Source organism: Euwallacea fornicatus, chromosome 10 (genome assembly GCF_040115645.1).
Source record: "Euwallacea fornicatus isolate EFF26 chromosome 10, ASM4011564v1, whole genome shotgun sequence".
Lineage (NCBI taxonomy): Eukaryota > Metazoa > Arthropoda > Insecta > Coleoptera > Curculionidae > Euwallacea > Euwallacea fornicatus.
This window is the reverse complement of record NC_089550.1, coordinates 2,812,505-2,840,143: the sequence shown is the minus strand read 5'-3', so window position 1 is coordinate 2,840,143 and position 27,639 is coordinate 2,812,505. Positions and strand designations below refer to the sequence as shown.

At 36.4% G+C, this 27,639-nt stretch overlaps 2 protein-coding genes across 9 annotated transcripts in view; one reads left to right on the top strand and one right to left on the bottom strand.

The window, feature by feature from the left end:
- Positions 1-468: 468 nt before the first annotated feature.
- Positions 469-10,048, bottom strand: conv (convoluted). 2 transcript variants are annotated; one of them, XM_066286578.1, is made up of 16 exons: positions 9,926-10,048; positions 9,522-9,868; positions 8,850-9,019; positions 6,183-6,343; positions 5,933-6,127; positions 4,695-4,941; positions 4,390-4,644; positions 4,207-4,339; positions 3,978-4,146; positions 3,569-3,793; positions 3,341-3,425; positions 2,575-2,758; positions 2,274-2,374; positions 2,018-2,213; positions 929-1,442; positions 469-870 (listed from the first exon to the last, which is right to left on the bottom strand). In XM_066286578.1, exons 2-16 carry the CDS (start codon positions 9,775-9,777, stop codon positions 492-494), a joined length of 3,270 nt encoding a protein of 1,089 aa, XP_066142675.1. In that variant the 5' UTR covers positions 9,778-9,868; positions 9,926-10,048; the 3' UTR covers positions 469-491. The 2 variants fall into 2 exon arrangements, with proteins under 2 accessions (XP_066142675.1, XP_066142674.1); XM_066286577.1 differs by having other exon boundaries at positions 9,522-10,048.
- An 8,644-nt stretch (positions 10,049-18,692) lies between these two features.
- The window catches only part of rhea (Talin_middle and talin-RS domain-containing protein rhea), a 26,668-nt gene continuing 17,721 nt past the window's right edge, over positions 18,693-27,639 (top strand). For 5 of the 7 annotated variants that reach the window (XM_066286533.1, XM_066286532.1, XM_066286529.1 and 2 more), the window contains exon 1: positions 18,693-18,832. The gene's annotated coding sequence lies outside the window, so the exon portion shown is untranslated. Of the gene's footprint in view, positions 18,833-22,740; positions 22,848-27,639 lie in introns of those variants that run through there. The other 2 variants (XM_066286531.1, XM_066286530.1) reach the window with 2 other exon arrangements.

Below are 27,639 nucleotides of genomic sequence, written 5' to 3'. Positions count from 1 at the left end.
TTTAACACATCTAAAGGTCACATTTTCAAGATCATAATTAACGACCAAATTCAAAACTTGGCTGTCGGTAGGTATAAGGGATTAGGAGAAAAACCGGCTAAATCATCGTCTCTAATAACCCGTATATTTGAAAAGAAAACCTCACCTAAAACATCCAATTACTGGAAAGACCCTGAGGTCATTAATAAGTCCTTTCATCCACCCGTCGGTCGCTATGAGACTGCGAAAATTGCCGATGCAGGCAGACGAAGATCAATCGAAAGTCGCATTAAGAACTTACTAATTATATTGTCGCTAATTATATAGATCAATGACTCGATTGATGGCGCTCTAATGGGAGTGCTTGGATGGGAATCTAGACATTATTTATTAAACTGCCTTGCAGCGATCTCCTGCGGCTTGATTTTCTGTTTATAATGCGCAATGATATCGGAAACGTCTTTTTATGGCTGAACAAATAAAAATACATTAAAAGTAACAACAACGTATATTTAGGCTATAAAATCATATCTCTCAATCAACAGCACAACCGCAACAACGACCAATAGTCGGCTATTTGCCGGATACAAAAGACTCCTGCATCCGGAAACGGCGCCTTTATCCAAATCCCGACATTGTTCTGGATAAAACTTCCGTACACTATCCTTACTTGTTTTGGCCACAATACAGATCTGATAGCTTTTCTCCACCAAAGTTTCGTTCGCTTTTATCGTTTGACCTAAGTCGACTTCCAGCACTCTCTTAAAGTACGGCAAAGTCGTCTGGAAAACTATATCCAGAGGATTTTGAATGTTCCTTATGAAAAGCGACGTGTCGGCGATGTCATCCTGCTTCATCACGCGCCATTTTGCCTTCAGCATATTTTTCTTCCTACGAATCTGCCGTAAATTTCGTGCTTTTTCAAACTTTATTATATACAAAACCGTACACAGTGACTCCACGGAACCTCAAATCAGGTAAAACGTTGAAATCCCCTTCAGAACCGTCCAAAATTTTGGTAGTATTAATATTAGACGGACAAGTGAGTAGTTCCTCACTGAGCAAGTGCAATTTCCTCCCTTCTAAATGCGCTGGACTTGCACAGGTGATCTCCTGGTACACCGAATCTAGATCCAACTGACCAAAAAAATGTCGCAGCAAAGGACGTAAAAAGCAGTCGCAATGCACGGGATTTCCCTGCAACATCACAAGGACACCCTTTGTAATCATGCCGGTGGCCTCTGGCCCAATTTTGTCCAGACGATTTTCCTTTATGTCCAGCGATCGCAAATGGGTCGAGTTTTTTAAATGCGTCCAGGGGAGCTTGTCCAGTTCGTTGCCGGTCAGGACGAGCCTGGAAAGGTTGGAAGGAAGCCGAAAAAAGTCTGGATCACTCGTTAGGTCGTGTAGTTTGTTGTGGGAGAGATCGAGAGATTTTAGAAGGGTCAAGTTGCCAATTACACCTAAAAAGTTGTGTCACTTGTTTATTGAAAGGTATATGTACAGTGCGATACACTTTTATTTTGACTATTGCGAGTGTTAGGTTTATAATCTGGGGCCTTATTGTTGAAATTAAGAAATATTCGTTCGCGGCAAATTGATTTTATCAGCGTAATTCAGACGAAAAGGCGCGTCCACAAAGCAGTCGCGTAGAACTGTTCCACAAATTTGTAGCAAATTTTTCAATGTGAACATGTTCAATTCATAAACAATTTTTGTAGTCAATAGAAAAGCGCTCTCGAATCATCCCCACTTGTTGAATGTAATGAATTGTAATGAATTATTAAAGAAGTTATTGAGGATTTTTCGAGTTATCTAGCTGAACTTACGAATATCAATGGCGTAGCACTGATTTAAATGTTAAAAATATCGCAGTCTTGAGCAAATCTGTGTAGAAACTAACGTATTAATTATTCAATGTTGCCACCTTTTGAACTTCCCTCACAACGAATTCGGGTCGTTAAACTCAATCGTTTGCGATCTTTCAAACCGACGTAATTCTCCCTTATCGATATGTCCACAAATTCCATTTTCTTACCTTTCCTGATATCCGCAATGGCGTTATGGCTCATATTAAGTTTTTCCAATTTCCCCGTTCCAAAGGTCAGATCGTGGGTTATTACCGGGATAGAATTGTGGGACAGATCAATGTCTCTCAGCTTGTACGGGACATAAGGGTTGCTCGGGAACATTTTTCGCGTTATAAAGGTTATTTTATTGTGGCTCAAATTCAACTGAAAAAAATATCAGCTCAGCTGGTACTTATAGAGATAACTTGAATGCATAGAACGTACTCGCTCTAGAGACAGGCAATCCTCGAACGCCCCGTTCGTTTTGTTATCCAGCTTAACAAGTCTGTTTCGGGATAGATCCAAATCGGTCATGGAAACCAAACCTACAAAATTCCCAAATTACTAGACGCCAAAATAAATTGCCTTTGCACCACGAACTAAGTACTATTTATAATCCGGACTGAAGTCCTTACTTCGGACAGCAATTTGATTTCCGTTGCAGCGAACGTAAACTCAATCTCTGTCCCAACAATCAGGTCCTTCATAGTTAACGTTTTCGGCCCTTTGTGCGAAGTGCACTTACCTTGGAATGCCCCGTTCGGAATGACGCTGATGTTATTGTTGCCCATTTTCAGATGGATGAGCTGGAGCAGGCCCTCAAATGCCCTCGAGCTCACGTTGCTGATGTTGTTGTCCGAGAGGTCCAGTTCGAACATGACCGGCATTTTTCCGAACGCGTTTCGAGTCAGTTTCGTCAGATTATTGCCCTGGCATGTAAGAAAATGTGAGAATAGGAGAAAATTATCTACAAACGGCAACAACGCAAACATGTTTCGTCAAACGCTTTCCGGGTCTGTCTTAAGTTAAGACTACTTTGCAGCTTGGAGTTTTCCTGGGAATTGTTGCGATTTTTTCCTGTTCCCGACCTATATTAGGGCTGAGAAATGCGTGAAAGCTTTGAGGAACTAAATATGCACATCACTCACATTTGAAACCCCACAGAATATTAAACCATTTTACTCTCTGTTCGAGGTTTCAAAAAAGACAGCGGCGTGCTGAGATTGGAATGAAAATGTGAAAAATTCATGAAAAACTTCGCCCCGTTACTCAACGACAATTTTTGAAAAGTTTCATGAGCGATACTCGTCACTGTTTTCTTGGCGAATTCCCTAAACACTAATTTTTCGATACTTTTTTAGTATTCATGTTGATATAGATCTTGCTTACGACGTACGTCATATTATTTTCATCAGGACGCATACTCCTTTGAAAAACAAAAGCATAACACTGTGTTGCCATTTAGTCGAACTTCAAACTTACTCACTTACTAGTCATGCTATTATAATTACCTGTAAATAGAGATACTGCAGCGCTGTCAGTTCACTTATGGACACCCACGGAGGTTGCGTCAATTGATTATAGCTCAGGTTCAATCTGGAAGTTTCGACAACTATATAGTAAAACTTTCTCGATTTACTATACAAGTATCAAGGGCTTCAGGTATTGCGGCCACATTCAGTTGACACTTTAAGCCCATGCACATTAATCAGCATAAGTGGCTGAATAATCAGACTTACCTCTGAAGGGTCAACAAACTGGCGAAGCTCCCCTGTTCCAGATTGTCACCAAGAGAATTGAAACTCAAATCGAGACTCAAAAGAGAGTTCATTGTCGGCCACAGCTTTGCGGGTATATGCTCGAAGTCGTTGTGGGAAAGATCGAGATGAGAGGTGGAAATTGGTAGTATGAATAAGGTCGATAAGTTGTTGTGGTGAAGGATCAGCTCTCTCGTACTGGCCAATCTAAATATTATGTAGAATTCTTTGTCAAATAGGAAATTATTGTTGTCAAATTTGCCCGAGCAGTAACGTGAAACTACACCTAATCAATTGAATTTCCATAAATTGGAATGCAAACGTGAACTTCAATTTCGAGGCGAAATGCAAGCAATAAATCCATCATACGGCCTGGAAATATTGGCGTTACCTCGTAAGCGCGCTCCTGGCTATATTTTCCAACTTGTTGTAACTCATATCCAGCTTTAAAAGGGTAGGCAGAGCCCCAAAAGTGCTCGGCTTAATGGACTCCAAAGAGTTATGGCTCAGATCCAACGTTCTTAAGGAAAACAGCGTTTGGAATACCGAATTAAATATATCTGCAAGGAATTTTAATTGTTGTTCCATCTCTCCCATTTGTCATTTTCTGAATGTTTTACCAGACAAATTGTTGTAGGACAAGTCAATCGTGTGCAGTTCGTAGAGCTTTGGGAAGGTTTTCTTCGGAACGCTTTCGATGGAGTTGTGAGACACATTCAGGATCTTAATTCCGGTCATATTGTGCAAAGGAACCTATGAGAATTTTAATAGTTATTAGAGTCTAGAAAAATCACCGCTTAAACCTGGTCTAAACTGCTGAAGAAGTTGTAGGAAAACTGCAACTCAGTGGCATAAGTAGTCTCATCAAAAGCCCTCTTGGGCAGCTCCCTTAGCTGATTATGAGATAAATCCAGCTTAGAAATGTTCGCGCAGTTCTCAAAAGCTCCATTTTCAATTGTACTGATCTGGTTCTTAGACAAGTTAATATCGGTCAAGTAGATATCTTTGAAAGCTAATTTTTCAATTTCGGTCACTTGGTTCTCGGATACGTCCAGTAGCTGCAACGAGTCGAAATGATGTCGAGCTTCTGAATGCCGCCAAAACTTACTTCGGCAAAATTTAGCTGGAAGAACATCTGATAATCGATCTTCTTGATCGAATTCCGGGCCAAATCGATGGTGCCGATCCTCTGAAGAGAGCTGAAAGTCCCGCGACCGACATCGGAAATTAAATTGTCGGACAGGAAGAGACGGCGCAAAAACCTCATTCCTCGGAAAGAGTTCTGATCCAACTTTTTTATCTGATTAAATGACATGTTTAACACTTTAAGCACAGTGTTCCTGGCAAAGGCACCCCTAGAAAACAAAATAGTCAAAGACTTGTTTCATGCCCAGGGCTAGATATAAGTAAATCTAAGAGAACCTCCCGTTCGTGTGGAGCTATTCAGCGATTTTATGGCGGCAACGCTGAATATGTTTTTTTTTTTTCTTTTTGTTTCTGTTTTATTCATCAGCGATTCAATCTAAATTAAGTTTTTAAAAACGAATACCATGTTTGTTGTTTTGTGTACGGAAAATCCATTTAAACTCATTTTTCCCTCCAATATGGCTATTTTAATTTGCTTACGCAATTTTATTCACTTCGCATTCGGGCTATAAGCGATCCCAGGGCAAATATGTATCGCGAAAATGTTTTAATTGCGGTACGTGTAGTATAAATGTATTATAGAAATTTCATTTGATTCTTTGCATCATAAACAATAATAATTTTTTTGGAGAGGACACCCATATGCCTGTATATTAATAATAATATTTGTTACTAATTAATATTCATGCGCCGGAGAATATGAATATTTAGTGCGGTTTATTTGCTGTTTCAGTTCATTACACTACACTATATATACTCTTTTTTTTTTTTTTTCAAATAACAAACAAAATTTTGCAAAGCTTCTGAAATTGAAATTCCGTTACGGAAGGTTACAAAACCCTACGAACGCTTTTAAACTGCTCAATAGAATAGTACATAAACTCTGCACATAAAAATACCTGAACAATCTCGCAACTAACAGTATACCTCATTGTAATCCTAGTTGCTCATTAAATTTTATGAGCGATAATTTACATAATGTCTTCGAATTCATAAAGTATTTTAAATGATGAAGGCTCAGTTTTTAAAATCACATTTTGTAGGAAATTGTTATTGTGCAAATGCGTATGGATCCCTAATAAGAGCTAACGATGATTTTCAGTCTTTGTGTGTTCAGGTCCTTATAGAAGCTCCCACATCCAGTGAAGAGTCGTCGACTTCGTCTGGTATTTTGATTGAGCCCAACTAACCTGAACTAACCTAGTAAGTTCCTTCAGACTATTATGCGACACATTAAGCCAGGCCATCTTCGTCAAATCCGACAAGTGGCTCGAGTCGATTTTCGGGATATTGTTAAAGCTCAAATCCAGAATTTCTACGTCTCTTAAGCCCTTAAATTGATTCCGCTTGAGCTCCTTGAGCTGATTTCCGTGCAGGTCTAGCGTCTTCAATTTCCTAAAAATAAACCTTTAAACTCTATTCCGAGTTGTGCCAGGCTTTTACGACATACCTGAGTGGCTGCAATGCCTCTATGGGTGGGGTACTGAGATTTCCGTTGACTATGTGAAGTTTGAGCAGTTTACCGCTCAATTCGCTCTCGAAAAACGAGTCTTTAGGGAGGTCACTCATGTGATGTCCGTCGATGTTGAGCACGGTTAAATTCCCCAGTATCTGGAATATTTGCAAGAGAAAGCTTTAAATCCACTCGGGCATTATCCAATGAGAGGGATCGTCACAATAAACAGTGTGTAAATCCTTGCTTGGAAATGGAAAACAGAATAAAAACGGAGATAAAGGGAGAGATTTATTTTTTCGTTGTATTTACTCGTGGAAATTGTTCTCTGACAAAAAAAATATCTCCAAGGGAAATCCCCAGAGATACGTGGAAGTTAAATTGTTAGCTTTGAGGCTCTTATGTATTACGTCATCACTAATGCCCTTGAGGGCCATGCAGAGGCGTCCCAAATCTCTATTATATAACAATATGGTGAAACAGCATCCATAAATCAAATTCAATATTCTACAATATGATTTAAACTTCACCCTCGATAAACCGTTTTTCGTTTCTCCTTTTTATTTACCCCGGAATCTAACGATATTAAAAATTGATCGGATATGGAAAGTAATGGGGATTATTCGGTAATAAGAGTTTTCGATTTAGAGCAGGGCAACAGGACCCAAGGGTTTTATGGCCCTGTGTACTGAATATCGATGGCCGGATTTTTCGGGGGAGAATGCGGAAGAATTTATCCCCTTGGAAAAGTAAGAAGTCTCTAATTACTCCTTTGGAGTCGGGCAATAATGATAGGGGGCCGTTCGGAAAACACCATTAAGCTTAAGCACAAAGCGGTTATTTTAACTGGCAAACATTTTGTTTACTAACATTCAACCCTTGTATGGGCCATACGGTGCGCCCTCATTTTCCTTATCGTGCTGTTTATGTGTCCCATTAAGGGCAGGAGAAAAGTCATCGCGTTTGGTTATTGTAGGTCCGAGAAAAAGCTTTAACATTAAACGGAGATTAAAAGACACAAGGAGCCTTCGCTGACTGCGAAAGCAGGGTTCTCCATCAGTTTTCGTTTGGGTTCTAGAATTTAAATTGTATTATTTGTAGGTTCACACCTTACAGATGCGCCATTTCAGACTTTGTACTTAAGTCTTCGAAAAATCCCTACTTTCAGTGATAAAAACCTTTGAAACGGCATTTGCAGTCTCATGAAACACTTTTCAATTGAACCGAACATATCTCAATTTTATGTTGAAATTTTAGTTTCTCTCGAGTCACCAGAAGGCTAAAAAATGTGTGATTTTGAAATGATTAATAATTACTACATTTCCTTGCAAGTTAAAAACCTTTTTAGAACGATTCGTGAATTAAAATGTATGTGAGTTTTCATGTCGATTTCCAAGTCGGGTTTCACTTTCACAACTTGAAATTTTACTGTTTCGAAACGTTCTTAAGGCTCTTCATTGTTCAATTTTCAGTCCCGGAGCTATTTCATTTAAAGAAATCGATCGACGAAAATAGTTCGCTGTAATTTAATACAGCAAACATCTTGCGTAAACTCATTATTTCTTGGCGATATTTATTTATGGCCATTGTTGGTTCTTCATGAATTTATATACATTTTAACTAGATGTAGGTTCTGTTGTTGCAAGCATATTGTGCACTGTATGCGCTACATGTCATAGCACAGTGTATAATAAATAAATAAATAAAATAACATATATACAATTTATGTGCGGATCGAAACTAATGGGAATTTGGTGAAACGAAACTGTTAAATTATGGATGGGGCGCAAATGCGTTTGGGATAAAACAGCGACCTCGAAGCAATTATATTTCGAAAAAACGCAATAATTACACGTGCAATTTTAATTACAGATCGGGAGAGGAAATAGTATGTTTCCGCAGCAATTTTTCAAATCAGATTCAGGAAATATGTATAAATTTTGTGGTGACTTACCAGTGGCGGACATACATTGATAAATAACTGTGCTCTCATAAAAACTTAAAAGGTCATCAAAGACGATCATGCCTGATATCAGTGGGGAAGGAATATTTCAAAAATCATGCACTTTGGTGCAGGCAATCTAAAACAGTATATTGCACTTATCGAAACGAACTCTTAATTCCCTTAATATTATCAATCGGCCGACCGAATACTACATGGTATCATACCATATTATAGCATCACTGGCATTTGTTTCTCTTTGATGAGTTCAAATCCTCGAAACTTGGCATTTCTATATATCTTGATGCAAGCAAATGAATTTATCGCACCTCTGGACAAAGGCAAATTATGCCCAAAAAGGTCCTTTTGAGCTGCTCGAAACAATGAAACACAGGGTCCTACTCCTTTTTTAGGTCTAAGCCCTTTCGAGCTCGACTGACACTAGATAAATCCCCGCTATTTAATAATTCTTCTTGTCTCTACCTGGCAGACTATCTCCAAGTACTTTTTAACGAATTGCACCTAATAAATTCCGGTCTTTCCGAGTTTCCAAGTTCGCCCTTTAAGGTATATGAGTTATTACTTCCAATAAGTGTCAGCGGAGAGATTTCGCTGCCGCAGCTGAAATACTGTCGGATTGTCGCCCCGAGACGGCCCTTTATTTTATTGTGAATAAAATTGTCGACATATACACATTCCGTAGGGCGAATTTTTCAACTTACCTTAAGGGCGGCCCGGGGGAATTCCAGCAAACTCGAATTAACGACGTGCAGCTCGTTCAGGGTGGCATTCACCCCCAAAAAGGCGAACTCATCAATTACTTCCAAAGGAGTCTCCGCGATCCGTAATATCCGAAGTTTCAGTTTGAACAAAAGACTACCGAAAAGTCTCCCTGAAACGAGTGGGTTTTAATTAATTTTAATCCACATTAATTGTGTTAGATGTAAAGTTTCTTATGGCACAAGGAGTTTATTAAGTACGAGGAAAGGAAGGAGAAAATTGCTATCAAAATATCTTAAACTTGAACGACTCGTATATATTCAAGTGTTCAAAAACATTTAGATAGTTTTGCATTTTTAAGATCTGTTAATGTCGTCTTTCTAGGTTCTGGAAGTCTTAAGAATGCAGTAATTTTAAGCATAGCGTTTTTGGCTTTATGAAACTTCAGACACATACAATTTCGCGAACATTTGCGATATTTTCCTGCATATCCATACACTTTTCACCTTTTTATACATACATATGTATGCATACCTAGAGAGATAAAAAATGTTGGTGTCATGCATATACTTAGCTGTTGCAACTAGATAAATTAATCGCATTCTTTACTGGCGCAATCGCAGCATCTGCCCATAAATAAAATCCTTGACCCACGCATTACAGCTAAATCTTACCAATATGACAATTGCTTATAGTCAAAACCTCCAATGGAAGCTCGAACGTAGCCAAATTGCCCAAAGCCAGGCTCATGCTGGCCAGATTGGTGTTGTTGCAGCTGACCCATATCCCTTGGTCAGTTTCTACATCACAAGTGCAGGGGTGGAGCAATAACTTTTCCTTGGGGCACCTGTATTGAGGCCCTGGAGGGATATATTCTGCTTGCACGTGCTTTATCGTTAAAATCCAAATAATGAAGAGTTTGTACATCATTGCCGTTTTTCTCCATATAGACTATTGTAGTGGCGTGAAAATGTTCCTGTGTTGGGTCAGATAAATTCTCACTTTCTCTTGCAGTATTTACCTGATAAAATTGGTGATTGAAGTAGGAACGTGCAACTGTAAATTGTTTAACACATACTAAACAAATCCTGTTATTGCAAGTCGAGTTTAATAACGATGTTACACATGGTAGAATAAAAATACACTATTACGCGTACTGTTTCATTCGTCACCGAAGAGTACAGTCACTTCTACTGACCAAGGTTACCATGAGAACTGGTAGCACAAGACACACTTAAGTCACGAGCGAAGAGAAGGAGTTTTTGCATTATACGCACCAAAACAAAAATACCGTATTTTGATAGGCTGAAACCTAATTCTGTTGCATTAAATTGATTTCCAGGAATCCTCAAAATTAAGTGATTTTACTTTATTTGGCCGATTTCGATATTTCAGAATGGCTCCAATACGCCCTCTGCTTAATAATTAATCATTGAAGAAGTCCTTTAAATGCTAAACTCCACGGAAAACCATGAGCACCTTTCTCTTTTAAATTTCTATTCTTATAGTATTTTCACAAAAATATGTTTTGCGCCATTATGATTTCACGATTTTAAACATTACCAATTTTGAATATACGATTAGAAATAGTTTTTCAATCGTTTGGTAAAGTAATTAACACATCACATGGTAAAGAATAATAGATTAAAGAAAATCAAAATTATAAGTAACTTACTTCAAAATCTTAACGACAAATGAAGTAATCGAGACTTCCTCATTAGTGATAAAAAAAATCTACGCGCAGTTAAATTTATCAAGAATATTATTTCCATAGAAACAAAGCCAAGCATTAATGAGCGTCTTGATTTTCATGGAAATTACTTTCTATACAAAGTTACCGCCTTTACTTTGATTTATTTCCAAGAAATTATTTAAAAACGATAAGTAGTGACATCTTCGGGACGTTATCCGAAGTTGCGAAAAACCAATGGTAAAATTACAATTCTCTTCCTATTTTTCATCCTTATTGACGTTATAGATCAATATCTTGCGGGTTCTTGAAGCAGAAACCTGCAATATCGATGGTAAATTGTATTCACCATCACGTCAAGAAATACATTGTTAACGCACAGAGCAGCCAAAATAATATTTTTTTTATTTTCCAATTATATTCTATAGTGTGCACTATATTACAAAAAGAACGATCCATTACATATAGAGTATTCTATTATTAGTGATTTGATATTCCAAAAAGATGACAAAATTTAAATCAGAATTAAAATACACAGGTATTAGAAAATTGTATGTGTTGCGAACCATTTACTTATTCAGTATTGTTGCTGTATCTTCAATTATCCTTTTGGATAATGGGTGGGTAGCTAATACATAACATAAATAATGATAGAAAATGGTCTCGCATATCAGATTCTTTTTCCCTCTTTAATTTCCCCCGAAACTTTTTCTGTGTTTTCCGTCCATAAAAACTATCTCGGGTCATAAAACAAAATAACTTTTTCTATATCGTGCGCCGCTTTGTTATTTTGACAAATGTCATTTTCCAAGCGCCCCATCGTCGAACGAATAACAGAAGCGAAAACATCCATAAATAAGCCAAATAAAACTATTCCGGATTATAATTTTATCTCTCGTTGTGGGGCAGCCTCCCCATTGGCTGACGAGGGGATGCTGCCTGGCCAACGAGGCGGCTTGGATTTCGGGTGGACGGTGGTAGATTGGTCTTGATTTTGAGAAAACGTCGACATTTATTAGTGTGTTCATATATAATATTATAATAGATAAAAATCTTCATTATTCCATAATTGGATTTGGATTTTTTAATAGGTATTTCCACCAAGCAGTTCTCTGTATATTTAGATTTAAGGTGTACCTTTAAATTCGTCATTGTTTCCACTTTTTGAAGGGTTCTTTGTCAAAATTATAGTTGCAACTGATGATATGTTCTCAAATTTATAGTGTTGGAATACCAGTTTTGAAGTTTTTAACGCCGACATCTCAACAGCCAGTAGAATCATTATATCAGACCAAAAATACATCGCATTCATCATCTGGACAAGTTCTATAAATCCCCAAAGACAAGGTTCTGATACTTTTTTTTAATTTTTACCATACAGGAGTACTTGATATTTGATGCTTCTTTGTCGAAAATAGAGTTCGAAAACAGAGTTGCCCAAGATTGCATTTTCGATGTGTCAGAACCGTATTGGAGAAATCCATTTTTAATATTATAACTGAAATCAGTCGGATAAACTGAAGCTTTTCGATATTTTCAAAAAATTTTCCAAGGAGTGCGATGCCCACGTTTTGCAATTTTGGCAAACTTGACAGACACCCTATGTAGTTTTGACATTTATTTTTGCTACTTAAAACAACTTGGACACATTCAGGTTAATTAAAGTTAGCTCAAATTCAAATTACATGAATCGAGATACTTCTCTCGGAACCAACTTTACTTAAAGTACGAGTCAAAAACTGTGAGTTTTATTTTAAAGATACGAATATGAATTCTCGCAATATTTTGTGTTCTTTCAGACATCTTTCTAAAGATTAGTGATTCTTCAAACTTTATGCAAAGGCATTTCATTTATTGACAAATTTCCATAATTCTTTAAAGAGGTTATGAGATATTCTTCAGACATATCAGAAAATATTTTTCCTCTAACACACCCCTGACACTTGTAAACATTAGTAATCGAAAAACTGTCAACCCTCCTCAAGTATCTTTTGCTCATACATATCAAATAATTATAAACTTTTGGGGAAACTAATGAGAGACTTTTGAGTCTTTTGCGACACTCTTTGGTTTTTCAACACACTTTAGATTTGGGGTACGTCGATTAGATTTATGGGAAGTCTCTTTCATCCAAAATTTAAACAACGGTATCTGAGGAATTTACGGTGTAATTCCTTAAATAACAGTTCAAATTTTAAAATCTGGAGGAATTTCCGCTCACCCCACTTTGGATTGTAGCCGAATATGTGGGGCCTATCTCGCGATTGGAGATACACGAAGTGAGGCAGCTGAACGGCGCCAATCCGAGGCGCCGAAGAGGCGGCCTGGCAATTCCCCAATATTTTCGGTAACGAAATAGTGTTGCATAAAAACTTTTGTCTACAAAATCTATTGAACGCAAAACTTATATAGATTTCCATCAGCAGAATTAACGAAGTCAACATAAAAGCACTCGTCACACGGCGCTCTACATTTAAAAAAAATCCCGAACGTAGTACTTAGTCGTCATAAATATCAACCCCCTGGCACAAGGGGATAAACTAACATCGATTACAAGGGTCGGTTTATTAGATTAACAACTCGACTAATAATAATTATTATTACGACATCGTTAGCGAGAGACTCAGTATTACAAATAATAATAGGCTCCTCGTGCTCGCGTTGTCACGACCCTTATTAATAGGCCCTTTGTATATGTAGCGATAATTGCTAATTGGTTCACATCCAAGATGTTACTCTATAGGGCAATATTTTGGTTTTAGAATTGCTTCTAGACAATTGAGGATTAGCCACCCCTTTATAAATAATTCATACAGAAAATGCCTTTTCGTTACATCATAATCGGGCAATGTCTAGGAAAGTTGTTCCGATGCTAAAGCATCAATTCGCCTAAGAGGGGAAGTCTTATCATCACTCAAATTTGTCAGATTGCATGCATGGAGGGGGGGCAATATCTGAAATTACTTGTGTCGATTTTATCGTCAGAACTGACACTGTTGACAGTCTCATATTAGAGAAAGAAATTTCTGGTCTTGCAGAGAGAGATCTAAACGACCTCCCATATATCTATGTTAGACATTATGGATATGAATGACCGGGCTCTCAATGGGGGGCGAACCAGAAATCTCCTCGAGTATCGGATAAATCGCTCGAACAATCCGAACGAAAGTTGATTAAATCACATATTAGTTAATGTAGTTTTCTATGGGTATATGGGAAGATTTATTTTTCCCTTCAGTAGGGGGGTAAATAAACTGCTTTCAAGAGATTTCATGGTTTGTATGTGAAATATTCCTATGGGGTTTAAATCTAGAAGGGAATATCCAATATTCGCAGGAAAAGTAATAATTCTAAAATTGTTTCTAACTATTGGAAAAATCATTAACGAAACTATTTTACTTTAAAATTTGAACAAAAATCCTTGAGATTGGTTTGTAAATTTACAAAAATGATATTTGCATCGATTTGGAAATCCTCTTGATTCCTTGAGATTTCTTATCAAGAGTTTCTCAAGGTTTCTACTATGATTTTCTATATGGTTACAGGATTTGGAATTTTGGAGGCAACGCATTTTAACAGTTTTTTTGAGTTTCTCTGAAGCAGTTTGAGATGTTCTTGATTTTTTTAAATACAATTTATAGTTCTTGGGGTAATATTTCTTACTTATATGAAAAGTCGTTTTTTTCTTGACTTTTCGAATTTTCCAAAAAAATTACGAAATTTTGTAAAATTATTGGGGATTTTGATACATTTTTAAACTCTTACGATTGTGTGGAACTAGGAGGTACTTTTAAAGTATTGAGACATTAAGAAATTTATAAAACACTATTGAGATTTTTAAGTTACATTTTGACAACATTTGTGCGACGGTGTTTAGATTTTCGCAAAGTATTTGCGTTCCAAAATTTCCAAAATTCTGTAAGAGTGTAATAAGAAATCGCTACCAAATAATTCTCACTACAAAATAACACTTTCTTACTAATTAGAATTCTATTTTGAAGACATTATAAATTTGGTTTTTACCATCTACAAATTTCAATGTTGGAATAGTCATTCGTTCCATCCAACATTATGTCCAGAAAGCAAAGAAACGCTTCTTTTTCAGTTAATTGATTTTAAAAAATGTTCAATTATATTTATAGGATTTTATAATAAAAACCCAGATTTATACTTATTCCACATTACATCGATGTTCGGATAACAATTTCAATAATCACTAGATAGATCTGTCTTTATATTGGAATTATTTAATTTAAAAAAAACAAACATAAATTCCACAGTTCTTAGTCCTCACTGCGCGCATTCGCCATCATGTGCAAAGCCTGAGACCATTCTATTATATAGTAAAGATACATAGAGGTATTTTTTAATCATATTTTAATGCATCTATCAAAATCCATCAAAAAAATAATAAAAGTGTTACTTTTTTCATTATAAGATGTTTATCATCATATCGCATTCACCATTATTTCCAGGATCCAATACATGTTAATGTCTACATTTCTATATCTGAAGGTTTCGTCCTGGGGTTCGTTGAGAGCATTAACTTCATGTGTAGAAATTAGTATTTAAGACTAATCCTCAGTTAAAATATTCTATCGAATACAGAAATGTTCCATTCTTTAGTTCGGTTGTTTACTCCAGCATGAATATAACTTCATCTTCCCACTAGTTGTAAACTGACAATTGTCACTCCCCAACTGGACATTGGAGAACCAGTTCTTAATTTGAAATATAGCTTGCTGAAATATAATTCTGATCGTTTTTAAGGAAGTTAAAAGTCATTTTGTGACCATGAAGGTGAACTTTCCATGTTTGATATTCGCCATTTTGTTCAGAAAGGATAATAAGTTGTCAAGTTAACGTTAAATGTTAATTTTCCAGAATTTACGAAACTTAAGCAAGTACCACAGATATGATTTTTTTCTTTTTTAGGGCTTATATTTTAAGAAACTTGACTTGAATAAAATTGTAAATCGACTCAAACAAGCAAAAACAAGAGCCGGATGCATCGTAGCGATTCATCAAAATAAGAAGCGCTGATACAAATCTATTTTACGATCTTAGCTGACAAAAAGATATCGTCGGGGTAGTAGGGCCGTTTCTGCATGACCGATCCCTCGGGAAGACACTTTGTCATCCCCGCGGGGGTTGTTGTGCACCCCTTAATGGGTTATTTATGTCCGCACGCCACTTTATACAACCCCGCATGTTGCGTAAGCGTTGGGGTTGGGAATAGATCTCTCGATTTGGATATGTTCTTCTTGCTTCTAATCGTTAACTAGTCATTAACTTTTCGGGTATTTAAGAAACAATGTCAATGTGGTAGATGAATTTTTGGGAAGCAGGAAGATTTTTAAAACAAGAATATATCTCCCGAAAAATATCTAATCACCCTACATTCACTGAGAGGGTTGGAAAATTGATATCTGACATAGAGGCGCATTTACTTGCTTCTTGTCACTTCCGGCTTCCGGAGTTTGACAAGCCGACCGGAACTCTTCCCTTTTGTAGTGATCTTGGGAAATCCACTATGGAAAAAGTCGGATGAGGAAAAAGGGGGGTTTTATTGATGATCCCTTTGGACGTTATTAATAACTCGCTGTATAATAAGCCTATTATTAGTTGGATTCGGCATTATTGCTGCCCTTAGCTGCGTCATAGAATAGTTGATTGTTAACCAAAATAGATATCAGGCTATTCATCAGAACGATTATTTCCAGTAAATAAAAAAGTAAAGGATGCTGAAATGACCCTATGAGTTGGGGTTTTATAGTCAAGGCTTTTGGGAGAGGGAGGATGATTGATCTTTTTGAATTGAACTCTTAAATAAAAAATTATTAAGTTATCCAAGGGAAAAACAGAATTCTTCGATGTAAACAAGCTCTTTTGTATTTTATTAACCCCCGAAAATCTTCCTAAAAATAAATTAGTTCGCTGTCATTGTAATATATTCTTAAGGGTGGTATTTACATAAGGCTTTAGTGCTTTCTGACAATATTTTATCATTAGGACGTTGGCGGGGTATAAATTCAACCCCTGCTAACTCCCAGAAGTAGCCCTTCATGAGAGAAGGAGTCTAGAAAGTTAATTGATTTCGAGGAATTTTTATTTAAACATTGTTGTAAAAATTGATTAACTCAAATTCAGATAACTTTTGCTCAATTTTTTAGAAATCTTGAAAGATAATTCATAAAATATTTTCCATTTTTCCGAACTCTATAAAATATGGGGAAAAGACCAACTTTTGCCATAAAGTCTCTTCAAATTTGCGACGCTGGCTGGCGTCCGCGTCGCGGCAGCGCCGCTAAAAGCGACGCCCGGCGTCTTCCTCTCCTCGTTAATGCAAAAACAACAAAACGTTACATTCGACAAAAAAGTTTGGCAACGTTTTATGCGAGAAATGGGGCTGCGGCCCGGCTTTTAGGAGCTTGTTTACTTCCAAAGTGGAAACCCCCAAACGGATAGTCTACCACTAAAGGGAAGATGTTATTTTTATCACATTTTTTGTGGTTATTGCTAATTGAATGGGAATATTTTTGGTTTTATGTTTAGGAAAGTAAATGTTTATAAATAGTAGATATCTCAATCTACGGTGTCGCTATTTCATATAAAAAATCTAGGTTTTGTCAAATGCGCATCAAAAGATGGCGCCAGCTTAAAATCTTCTTCCTCAACCTCATTACCAATTCTTGTCTTCAAGTTTTCATTTTTTGGCTTTATTCTTTTTTAGCTTAATATGGTGTGGGTGGGCCAACATGAAATATGTAACCATGTCAATAAATACGATTTATTCATAGCGTGCAATGATAATTATAGAAGTCAATAGATGCCGTGTTGGCGGTGTTAAATAGAGCAAAAATGAATGTAAAAGAACCGTTTATGGTTGCTAAAACTTAATAAAAATCGACACGCGGCTATCCTGCTTTGTGATCGCAATCTGTTTATGTTTAATTAGGCGATAACAGAAATTGCTTTAATATTGTATTGCCAATTCGGACTCCATTAACACCCACGTGCTATGAAGTAAATCGTGATGCCCACTCATTTTTACTACTACTATCAGAAGCAAATTCTAATGTATTTCAAGGTGATTCGATTCATAGATAGACGCCAAATGAATAACTTTATGTTTCTGATTCGAAATTCCAAATAAGGGGCCGGAAATGTTTGTTGACAGATTGATATATTAAACTTACAAATTCTATAAACTTTCGGTCAAAGATATGATATTGATAAAGGAAAAAATTCCCCCTAAAATCTATTAAAAATAATCAATTTTAGATCATTTAAATACAGCTTGAAATGCAATTGATATTATTGGCAAAACCGGTAGAGTACACTGAAAATTTTGATTTAAAACCTTAGAAATTTCTATGCACATTGCAAAGGATCTTATTAATAAATCCTTAAATCCCTTTATGATTTATTAGCGCGAATTCATAGCATTTTAATCAATAAATTGCGTAAACTCCCCAACATTATCCCCTCCTATGGAATCAGAGTTTCCATACGTCACTGCTAGCTGACGCCACCGATCAGAGCGACGGTGCCACGTCGTATCTGATATTTTTTATGGGTATTCTAGTTTTGAAGTTAAATGTATTACTATCAGTAATAAATCCCTAAAATAAAACAACTTTGAAAATAAAAGAAACTATTTAAAAAAGGAACCGTATTTTCTATAGTTATGAAATAAATATGTAATTTCAAAATATAAAGCTCTGATTTTTTGATAATTTAATTCTTTTGGTTAGCCATAATTTAAGAAGGAAAAAAACACAAGTTTACATTATTTTCGACTACTTCTTCCATCATTGCTTTGCAGCACTTCACTTTGGCAACTGAATCAAACAAATTCCAATTTTAACACAATGCAGCAACTCTAAAATACATCTCTATATCTTTGCAAATTGATAATAAAATGAGATGCTGAGAGTCGATTTTTATTTATTGATAAACATCCGTCATAATAAACCTTGACGTTTCCGATGTTGCACTATACCTGTCAAAGTTTTATTTGTATTAAAAAAACATTCAATTAAATGTAATTTTAATTACACCAAATTTAAGCAAATAATTTTCATAATGATTAGTCGATTAGAAATGTTCACGTAAAATTACCAATTACCCAAATTATCTCAAGACACATTAAATATTCAGCGCGACGTTTGGCAACGTCGACCGGCAATGGCAGTCCGAAAGCGAGAGCGAACTGGGCGTGAAAACTGGCCCCAAAATCAGTGAAAAAGTGTGTTTTTTTCTAGATATGTAACCCTTGGATAACAACTTAAGGTAACGTACCCTTTGTATTAATCATCTTCCGCAAATCGAGTCCAAGCACACCTCTCAAACACGTAAAATTCGTGTAAAAATGGCCATTTATTGATCATCTGTTTTGGCTGTGGTTATTTTTAATTTTTCTGTATTCGCGTAACATTTCCATTTTTCGCGTTAAATCTGTGACTCAGTGACCAACTCCCTCTTGAAATCAGCCCTTCAGGGGACCCACGAAACTTCACCTCAAAATCTCCTTTTTAAGAGAGAATGTAAATAAAAACAGATATCTCAAGTTGCCTCAATTCACATTTTCGGCTTGTTTATGTTTGGAAATCGTTTATTTTTAGGCGTTAGTTGAGGTCGATTGATTGTTTTTGGCTCGCGAACCATCCCTTCGTTCCCTTCTTAGGGCCCAATCGATATTTCTGACATTCCATTTTATTTATATTCGCCACAACACATCAAGGGGTGATTTGAGCCCAGCGGCGGGGTTAGTGCACTTTAAATGCCTTCAAACAGCTGAGAGGGAGGGTGTAGGATCTCATTTAGCCTTTAAGGGTGATCTAAAGGGTTTATTGATAATTTTATCAGATCAGAATAATATTTATGTAGAGTTAGGTAGGTACTTCCAATAGATGCTTTTTGGAAAGAAGTATTATGTGGTTTTTGACTTGTGTATTTCTGTTTTGCCTCAATTTGAAATCATCAGTTAAAAGGAACCATCATTTGCGAACATTATACTTGTCATAAAGATAAGACATACACTTACAGATATTGCTTTCCATTTTTCCATTATCTGCACAATTTCAATACATAAATCTGTCAGAAAAATCAGGATGAGCGCAAATTTAAGCGTGGGACAACTTTAAAAAGAATTAATAGAGAGGAATGAGAGAAGGATAAATTTGACTGTGTCATCTACATACTTTTAGCAATATGATGAATGGTTTGCAGTTTGAGATTTTGTAAATGAAATTGTAAAGTTCATGGCTACATATACTCTACCAAAACAGAAAATCAGTAGTCTTTGAGATAATCTCTGTAAGACTACCTGAAAATGAATTATAGTGATTTTCTCATTGAGCAACTCGTATGTACAAGGGAAATGTTTTTATGTTACCCACAATGAGAATTAGTTAGAGAAGGGACAAAATTTTATTTTTTAACTTGAGATCAATTACAGAACTAATACACTTCTTTCAATAATAAAAAAAAAGCAGTGGATTTAAACTGGTGCTCTTTCAAGTTTGGGAAAGATATAATGATTGCGGGGGATCAGATCAGGACTGTCAGATCCAGTATTATTGTTAGGTATTTTCCCATTTATGGTTCCTCTCAAGTTCTTTATTGTATCTTTCCAGACATTCCCCTTATTGTAGCCCCTTTTGGCATATATTCAATTGGTAGGACTCATTCTACATTTCAGAAAATTGTGAGAATTAATTTTACCACTAAAATTACGTATTTGTCTTCTTGGGTGGAGGATAGCCCTTAGCATTACATGGATCCTTGTTTTATCGGATGGCCCAGATGGTGAATCCAGAACTCATTATCACTTAAAATTCTGCAGAAAAAGGCATCAGTATTGGATATAGCTGTGAAGCTTCTGTATTGAAGTCACAAACTACCAATTTTTAGTTCTTTAAATTGATATTAAAATAGCAAAAGCTATGTGATTGGATCAGTCTTCAAGATTCCACTACAAAATATTGTAGAAATTTGACATAACAAAATTATCCTCCTCGCATATTCCTTTCATAGCTAAATATACAAGTTCCTCTCATATACAGTGCCATCCAGTCAGGTGTTGTCAATGGCCTTCTGTATATTCAAGGCGATAAGAGCTCTAAATTGTAAATAAAGATCAGAATTCAGAAATAAAGAATAATTTGGTGTGAGTAGATGAGTAAGGAATGATGACATTAGCGAAGAAGGAAAATAAGAACTACAAAAAATAAGGATTACATTTTTGAGATAGATATGACTTGTAGGAAAATTGAGATTAGATTTTATCACCTACCAAAATGTCTACTTGAGTAGGTATTTTTTGACTTGATATTGAAATGTACATATTGAGACAAACGTTATAAGTAAACACTAACTTTACACTTCAGGGTTCAATCTTAACTCCATATTTGGGCAATCTAGTACACATTCATCTTATCTTTGAGCAAAAGCGATTTATTTGTAAAATTGATCATTGATAACCTTAAGGTTTGTTACTTTTCAAGTACTTTTATATTTACCACTAACACGCCAAAAATATTAAAGGGCCACCATTATCACAAAAATTGCTAAAGTACTTATCAATCCGGAATTGCGGTTGTTTAATATAACCACTAGCTTTCCGGTATATATTTTACTATTTTTAGAATTTTTTCATCAGAGATTATACAGTCAAATTCCATGACGCATTATCAAAGCAACAAATTTAATTATTATTTATAAACATTGTTCAGCCCTCTTCAGTTTACCAAACGCAATTCCTTCGTATGGGCATAATTTTTATTCCCCTCAATAAATCGGGGATTTATTTTAGAGTCTGGAAGGAGGACTGGTCTAAAAGCCCTTGTTATAATCAATTTATCCAATAAAGTGGCCGATTCTCTAATGGAAAAGGTTTGTCAGTGGGTTTATTACCGGACATAAGATGCAACATTTAAGGTCTTCTGCCGGTGCAGTTTGTTAGGGGTGGTTTGGTATTTATTATTGCGGGAGTAGTATGAGAAGTGTTTTAACATTAATTTAGCATTATACATATTTTTAATTATATATACAAATTTCTTGGTCTGTATGATTTATACTGGTAAAATTAGAAATCAGCAGTACGTAAATGTTACCCTGAAGGCAAAATTATCGAAGTGCTAGTTACTACCAGGAGTGTAATATCTGACGAATCATCGTATTAATATAATTATTCGTAAATAGGTTTTCAACTAACAGAACAATGGCAACGTGGCGCTTTGCATTTTCCATGAAAGCAAACATGGTTGCACTCATCTTGTATAAACACATGTCATCTGAACGTTATTTACAATAAGTGCAACGTTGCCATAGTTACTTTTTTTTTTTATCAGTTTTGGAAGTACAAAAATGTTGCAGGTCGTATTATTTAATCTTTCAGGTGTCAAAAATAATCATAAATAAACGGTTGGGCAAGTCGAGCGTCCATACAACGGCGACTTGGTCAACGCAATCCGTAAAACTAAAAATATCTGATGGCCAATATGAATGTAATTGAGGTTATTTTTGAAATACTCCCGATGATTCACGTAAACTCAAAAATAACCACTGGACAAAAAATATAAACGAAATAATTATTTTCCGAGAAGGATTTGATTAAGTGATGGTTGATGGTTTCCTGGTGTAAATTTGTATTTCCAGGATTCCAGTCTGCTTCATGTGCCCATATACCATAAATATCCCCTTTTTGCCCGGGATTTTACACTAGATCGCGCCCTGCTCCTCCTGCAGCATCTCTTCAGCAATGGCGGCAGAGCAGGCCGACTGACGGGCGCCGAGACTTCCTGCCGCCCCCGCGGGTGGCTTCCTGGGGATATTTTGCTCGATTATCTTGATAGCGACTGTTTTTAAGGAATTGATCTCTATGCATAGAAACTTTTAAGCTCCGAATTCTTGAGCTTGCCTCTGAATTGTCATATAAAAGTACGGGATCAGTACTAATTATAATATAGAAAGAAAAGTGATAAAAAGTTTGATTCCCCCCCACTTGAAATTTTCCACCCTGTCGGGTTGTTTTTGCACCGCGAAGGAATTTGAAGAGACGCGCCAAACTGGCGCCGGACTTTCGGGACCAACGGGAACGTCGGTCGCTCCCCCACTCCTGCGCTGTTTATGAGTTTTCGCGGCACGCCAATGGGGTCGGTTTTTCTCCACGAGGGGATGAGGAAATTCGTTCACCCTGGCATGTGATCAAGTTTAGGTCATTTCCCAGTCAGGCTTTGTGGTGTTCGGTTACAGCGAGCTTTCCCCGTGGAAGTCCGACAGACGACTGTGCCATCATGAACTTGTAAGTTTTCTTTGTGTTGTTCCTTTGTCTTTGCCCATTTTCCTGAATTATTACATCTCGATTGTCAAAAATATCAACTTCGACCATTGGTTTAGCGAAACGAAATTTGTTGTGTTTCAATATTACATTGGTATTTTGCATAACGTGTAGGCCTTCATGATATAAAAATGTCATAAAACCTTGGCGCATCGCTAGGCAAACACCGATACCGACTTGTTCGTCCTGTTTGATACGTTTATGAGCGACATCGTCCATTTAACATGTTTAGATGTTTGAAATAATCCAGTGTTTCTTTATTGATTCTATTTTTATAAGGTTTATGATATAGTTTACGTTACATATAAGGTTTTTTTCCTTTATGCATTTATGTTGTCCTAAAAAATAAATTTAAGTCGCGTTATGAAATTCCATTACATCAGTATCTTCACTGAATTTTTTTCGTTTGGTACTAAAACTAAATTTAATACAAATCCTCATAGTATAGATTTGTGCCGATGTATAATTTCCTCTAGAAGATCTCAATTGCATTCAGCTTTTCAGGATTTTTGCTGCAATCTGTTTCCCCTTCATGGTTTATCCGTTCAAGATGTAGTATAGGGAAAATATTTCAAATAGGACAAGATAAAAAAATAAGCGATTTTTGAAGGTTCGTCCAGCTGCAACAATAAAAGATTTCAATCTTATAAAGATGTCAGAATTTTTGCTCTGGCGTATTTTCCATAAATTATAAAATGAGGCAATAGTTATTTGTTTCATAAGGGGAAAAAGTTTGAAATTCACTGCCACAGCTACGGCAAGAAATTTTCGGTTTCGTATTTACTTTTTCTGATTAGTGCTGGTTCCATTTATCTAAAAAAATACGTAATTGAGTGAAGAAGTGGCAATGCCAAAAAACATCATGCTTAAAAGCGTCTCTTTTGTTGTTTAGATAGCAAAATTGTTACTTGGAGAAAAACTGCACTTTTGTGCTTTATCCATTGAAGGAAAATACATCAAATTATAGAACAAAATAGATATAGTCAGCGTTGTGTTTTTGAGATAATCTGGAAACCGCTTTCGCCTCCAACGTTGCCACTCTTGGAGTGGAAAAAATATAATAAATAAAAGGGAATTCAATAAATTTATTAAATATCTGCAGTACATTTGGGGTGGTTTGTTCATTTTTCCTTTTATTTTGTTTGGGATTAACGCCTGACACACTAGTAGTAGATTTTGGAATGGTGGATTACACACTATTCTGAGTTCGAACGAATTTTTGAGATAACTCAGTATGTAAAAAACGTAAAACACTCTAAAAGTTCCTCCTTCCAATCTCTGAGAAATGTCAACCTGAGCTAAACCCCAAATCACTCAAAACCACCCCCACAACCTTCAACAATACAAGTTTCGACTCATGTAACTCGCTCAAAAAAGTAAAAATGGCCACCCCCTGCAGCCTTTTGTGAAACAATCATCTCTCCCATAACCAACAGTTACGTCACTCTGAAAATAGTCGCACTCTAAGCCATATTATCAAACCTTAAAAAAAAAACTCTGCTGATCCAGAAACAACCGACCAATCGCCTCTGCATTATTTCTTAAGATAATATTACGTGTCCAAGTTTAAATCTAACTGCGACAATCTTACCTGCCTAGCGTTATTTCGATATTACACCAAGCAGGTTCTGCATAGTTCATGGCGAGGAAATAATTTTAGATCTTAAGTAATAGGCTCGAAACTGGGGGTATTAAACGTCGTAAAACCGTAGTAAAACATTATAAATAGCACGAAGCAAAAGAAAGATTTTTCCAAGTGCGACAATCATGTTTTGTTTGCCTTGTCAGATTACGTGGCTTTACGAGCTCCATGCACCGCGGTTATTACACGAATACTTTCCCCAAATTGATTTATCCGATAACTGGGATTTATTAGCCCCATAATTCTGGCAGGGAATTAAGAGGAATCGACCATAGGAGCGGTGAAATTGCGATAATTCCGGCATTCAGAAAATGACCAAACCCCTATTAGTATATTTGATTTGCCTTATTTGGAGATATGTACGTTTTACTGAGAAGAGCACATCTGTGGTTGTATCAGTTTAGAATGTCGACAACTTTTTTCCTTGGGCCGTAATTTATATGGGAAAAAGAAGGCAGTACTGGCGACGTACACGTTTATAACAATCTGGGTCCGTATTCGATGGTATGTGCATCGCCATTTTTGCCGATGAATCATTATTAAGAATAAAGAGTAGAGTGTCTTCAAAAAGGAGAGTTACTTTCGAGAAAACATCACGGCGAGTTCAGTCGTAACCCAATTCGCGACATAAACAAATTTGTAATGAACGGTGAATCACAATTTTAAATATATGCAATTGTCAGCTATACTGACAGACAAAATATACTATTAGCCCAACATTGCGTTTACTTGTAGATACAGTAACGTAGCTGATATTGAAAATCAAACCAAATCATGAGTTCTGCTGCAACTGAATCTTTAATGGACTTCTCTAATTGGGCCAGCCAACCCACGCTTCGTTTCTAGGTTCGACATTGTTTACGAGAAATTTTGATTTTTAATTCACCTACTTTATTACGGACTGACCCAAAAAACGATTGATAGTAGTTTGAGTCCCACTATATTCTTTACAAATCATAAATTCTATCAAATTTTCATCAAATAGTTGAAGCCTAAATGACAACCTCGCAACAGTCTTTTGTCGGGCCGCCATATTTCGGAACGTGACTCTTCTGTGGCAGTTACGTCACATCGTGAACTACAAAATTATCGGCCGCGGTGCCGTGGACTTTCTTCTAATTTTTGCTAGAATACTTTTTGGTATTTCAGGAGTACCTATTGGACTTTACTCACATCATAAACGCGTTTTTTTGCAGCCAGTAAACAACCTTCAACAGCCACGAAATTAAATTCCGCCAAGCCATATTCTTGCAAATTTTACAACCCCCAGCCCCCAAAAGTAGGCAACTTAACACTTAAAACCCTATTTGCATATTTACGGCTGAACTATAAAAATTGATGTCTACATATCCCTGGAGATTATTATCGTGGGGTTCCCCTAGGGGTAGTTTTTCGCCCTGCCACACCCAGATTGCGCGATTAGTTCATCCGCTCTTAATTGCTGTCTGCCCGTTTTAAATTTTTGATTAAAATTATCGACAGACCTTAGTTTGATTGATCTAAATAATTCATATCGGTGAGATGCGTTAAACACGTTAAAGGGTTGTAATTGGGTTAAATGGGGGATTGTCAACGGAGGCCTGATTAACTATGCATTGGTGAGGTGTAGGGGTTGATGTCGTCGATTTGAAAGGAAATTCTGGGCGGAAGACTAAGAGTGTGAGGAAAATAATCTGATAATCCGGGGGAAGTCTAAAATCATCATTCATCATTAAATTTCTTCATCAGGAAATATTTGCCTGGAAACCTTTGATACAGGGAAAAGCATTTATTAATTAAAAACTGGACTTTATTCGAATTTACCATCCGCGAAATATCACCTCGAAAAAGAATTTTGTAAACATTTGGCAACGTTGCTGGCAGCATTGTGAAAATAGAACCAAGGCATTTACCCCAATTATAGATAATATATTTTTATATTTTTTAACCAAGACGTTCATGTAAAAAGTGTTCAAATGACAAATTAAAACTTTTTCAAAGAAATACTGCGGAAAATCGATTTTGCAGTTTTTGCATAAGTAGTCCTGATACTGTACACGATACGATATAACACATAATTAAGGACTTCATTAATAAGTGCACAATGCTTAGAAAATAATAACTCTGGAAGTTGTTCCAATTATTGTTACAGAAATTCCGCTAATTCTGACGAAATTTAGAAAGATTTGACAACATCCAACAGCTGTCCGCATGGCGTACCTGCCATTGTGAAAAAAATAGTGATTTAATAAAAGACCATCGCAAATTCGCCATTTATCTTGTTCATTTCGTGGTGGAAAATTTTCTAATTGTTTAATTTATAAATTTAGGAAAATATATATGATGAAAAATATGCATATAATATGGCAAAATAAAAATTTGTATCAAAAAGTAGAGAAATGCAAAAAAATGTGCAATGTTAATGAATATTGTATCATTGCAATGTTGCTGATAGCTCGATTAGCACGTGGGGCCTTTGAAACTTTTAGGTATATTTTACCAAGCAAAACTCCAGTTTATGATCTTAAATACAAATTCTGATTATCGAAAACTTTCTTTTAAAATTGTTACTAAATAGCTGCTATATTCCAGGTTTCTTTTCTACAGGAAGTCCTTCAACGTCGGGCATAATAATAGGGTAACAGTACAGGTTTATCGTCGACAAATGTCAGTACGTGAGACCCAGTTTCAGTGTTCACTTTTCCAGGGAGTATAATTGGGAGGGGGGAGGTCTGTAGGCCATCAGCACCAATTCACATTGAGCCTTACCGTGTTAATTGTACTTAGTTGTCTATAACAAAGCGCCAGCCAAAAACTATCAAATTGGTTACCGTTGAAGTTTGTTTGAATGCAAATTAGGCGCTTACGGTCAAACCACAAACGGCCAAAGCGATTTATTTAATGTGTCATGGTATATATTTGGGACAGTTTTCAGAAGTTTGTGGAACGTTCTAGTTTTTCATATAAAAAAAAGTCAATATTGGTGTTGTCAGTTTCCTGAAAGCGTAACCTGAAGCACGTGTATTTCACCCTGTCTATTTCACTCGGAGCCATCTATCGATTGCGCTCGTTGGGTTGACACGACGCCGAAACGGCGCCCCGAGCGACGCCGGCTCGACCGACGACGCCGTACGA

Bases quoted from the DNA above. Each gene is read 5' to 3' on its own strand.
- conv (XM_066286577.1), bottom strand. From the start codon at position 9,777: ATGATGTACAAACTCTTCATTATTTGGATTTTAACGATAAAGCACGTG. The intron at 4,147-4,206 runs GTAAAACATTCA...AATTCCTTGCAG, and splicing joins GTCCTACAACAATTTGTCTG to ATATATTTAATTCGGTATTC. The intron at 2,214-2,273 runs GTACGTTCTATG...TATTTTTTTCAG, and splicing joins ATTGCCTGTCTCTAGAGCGA to TTGAATTTGAGCCACAATAA.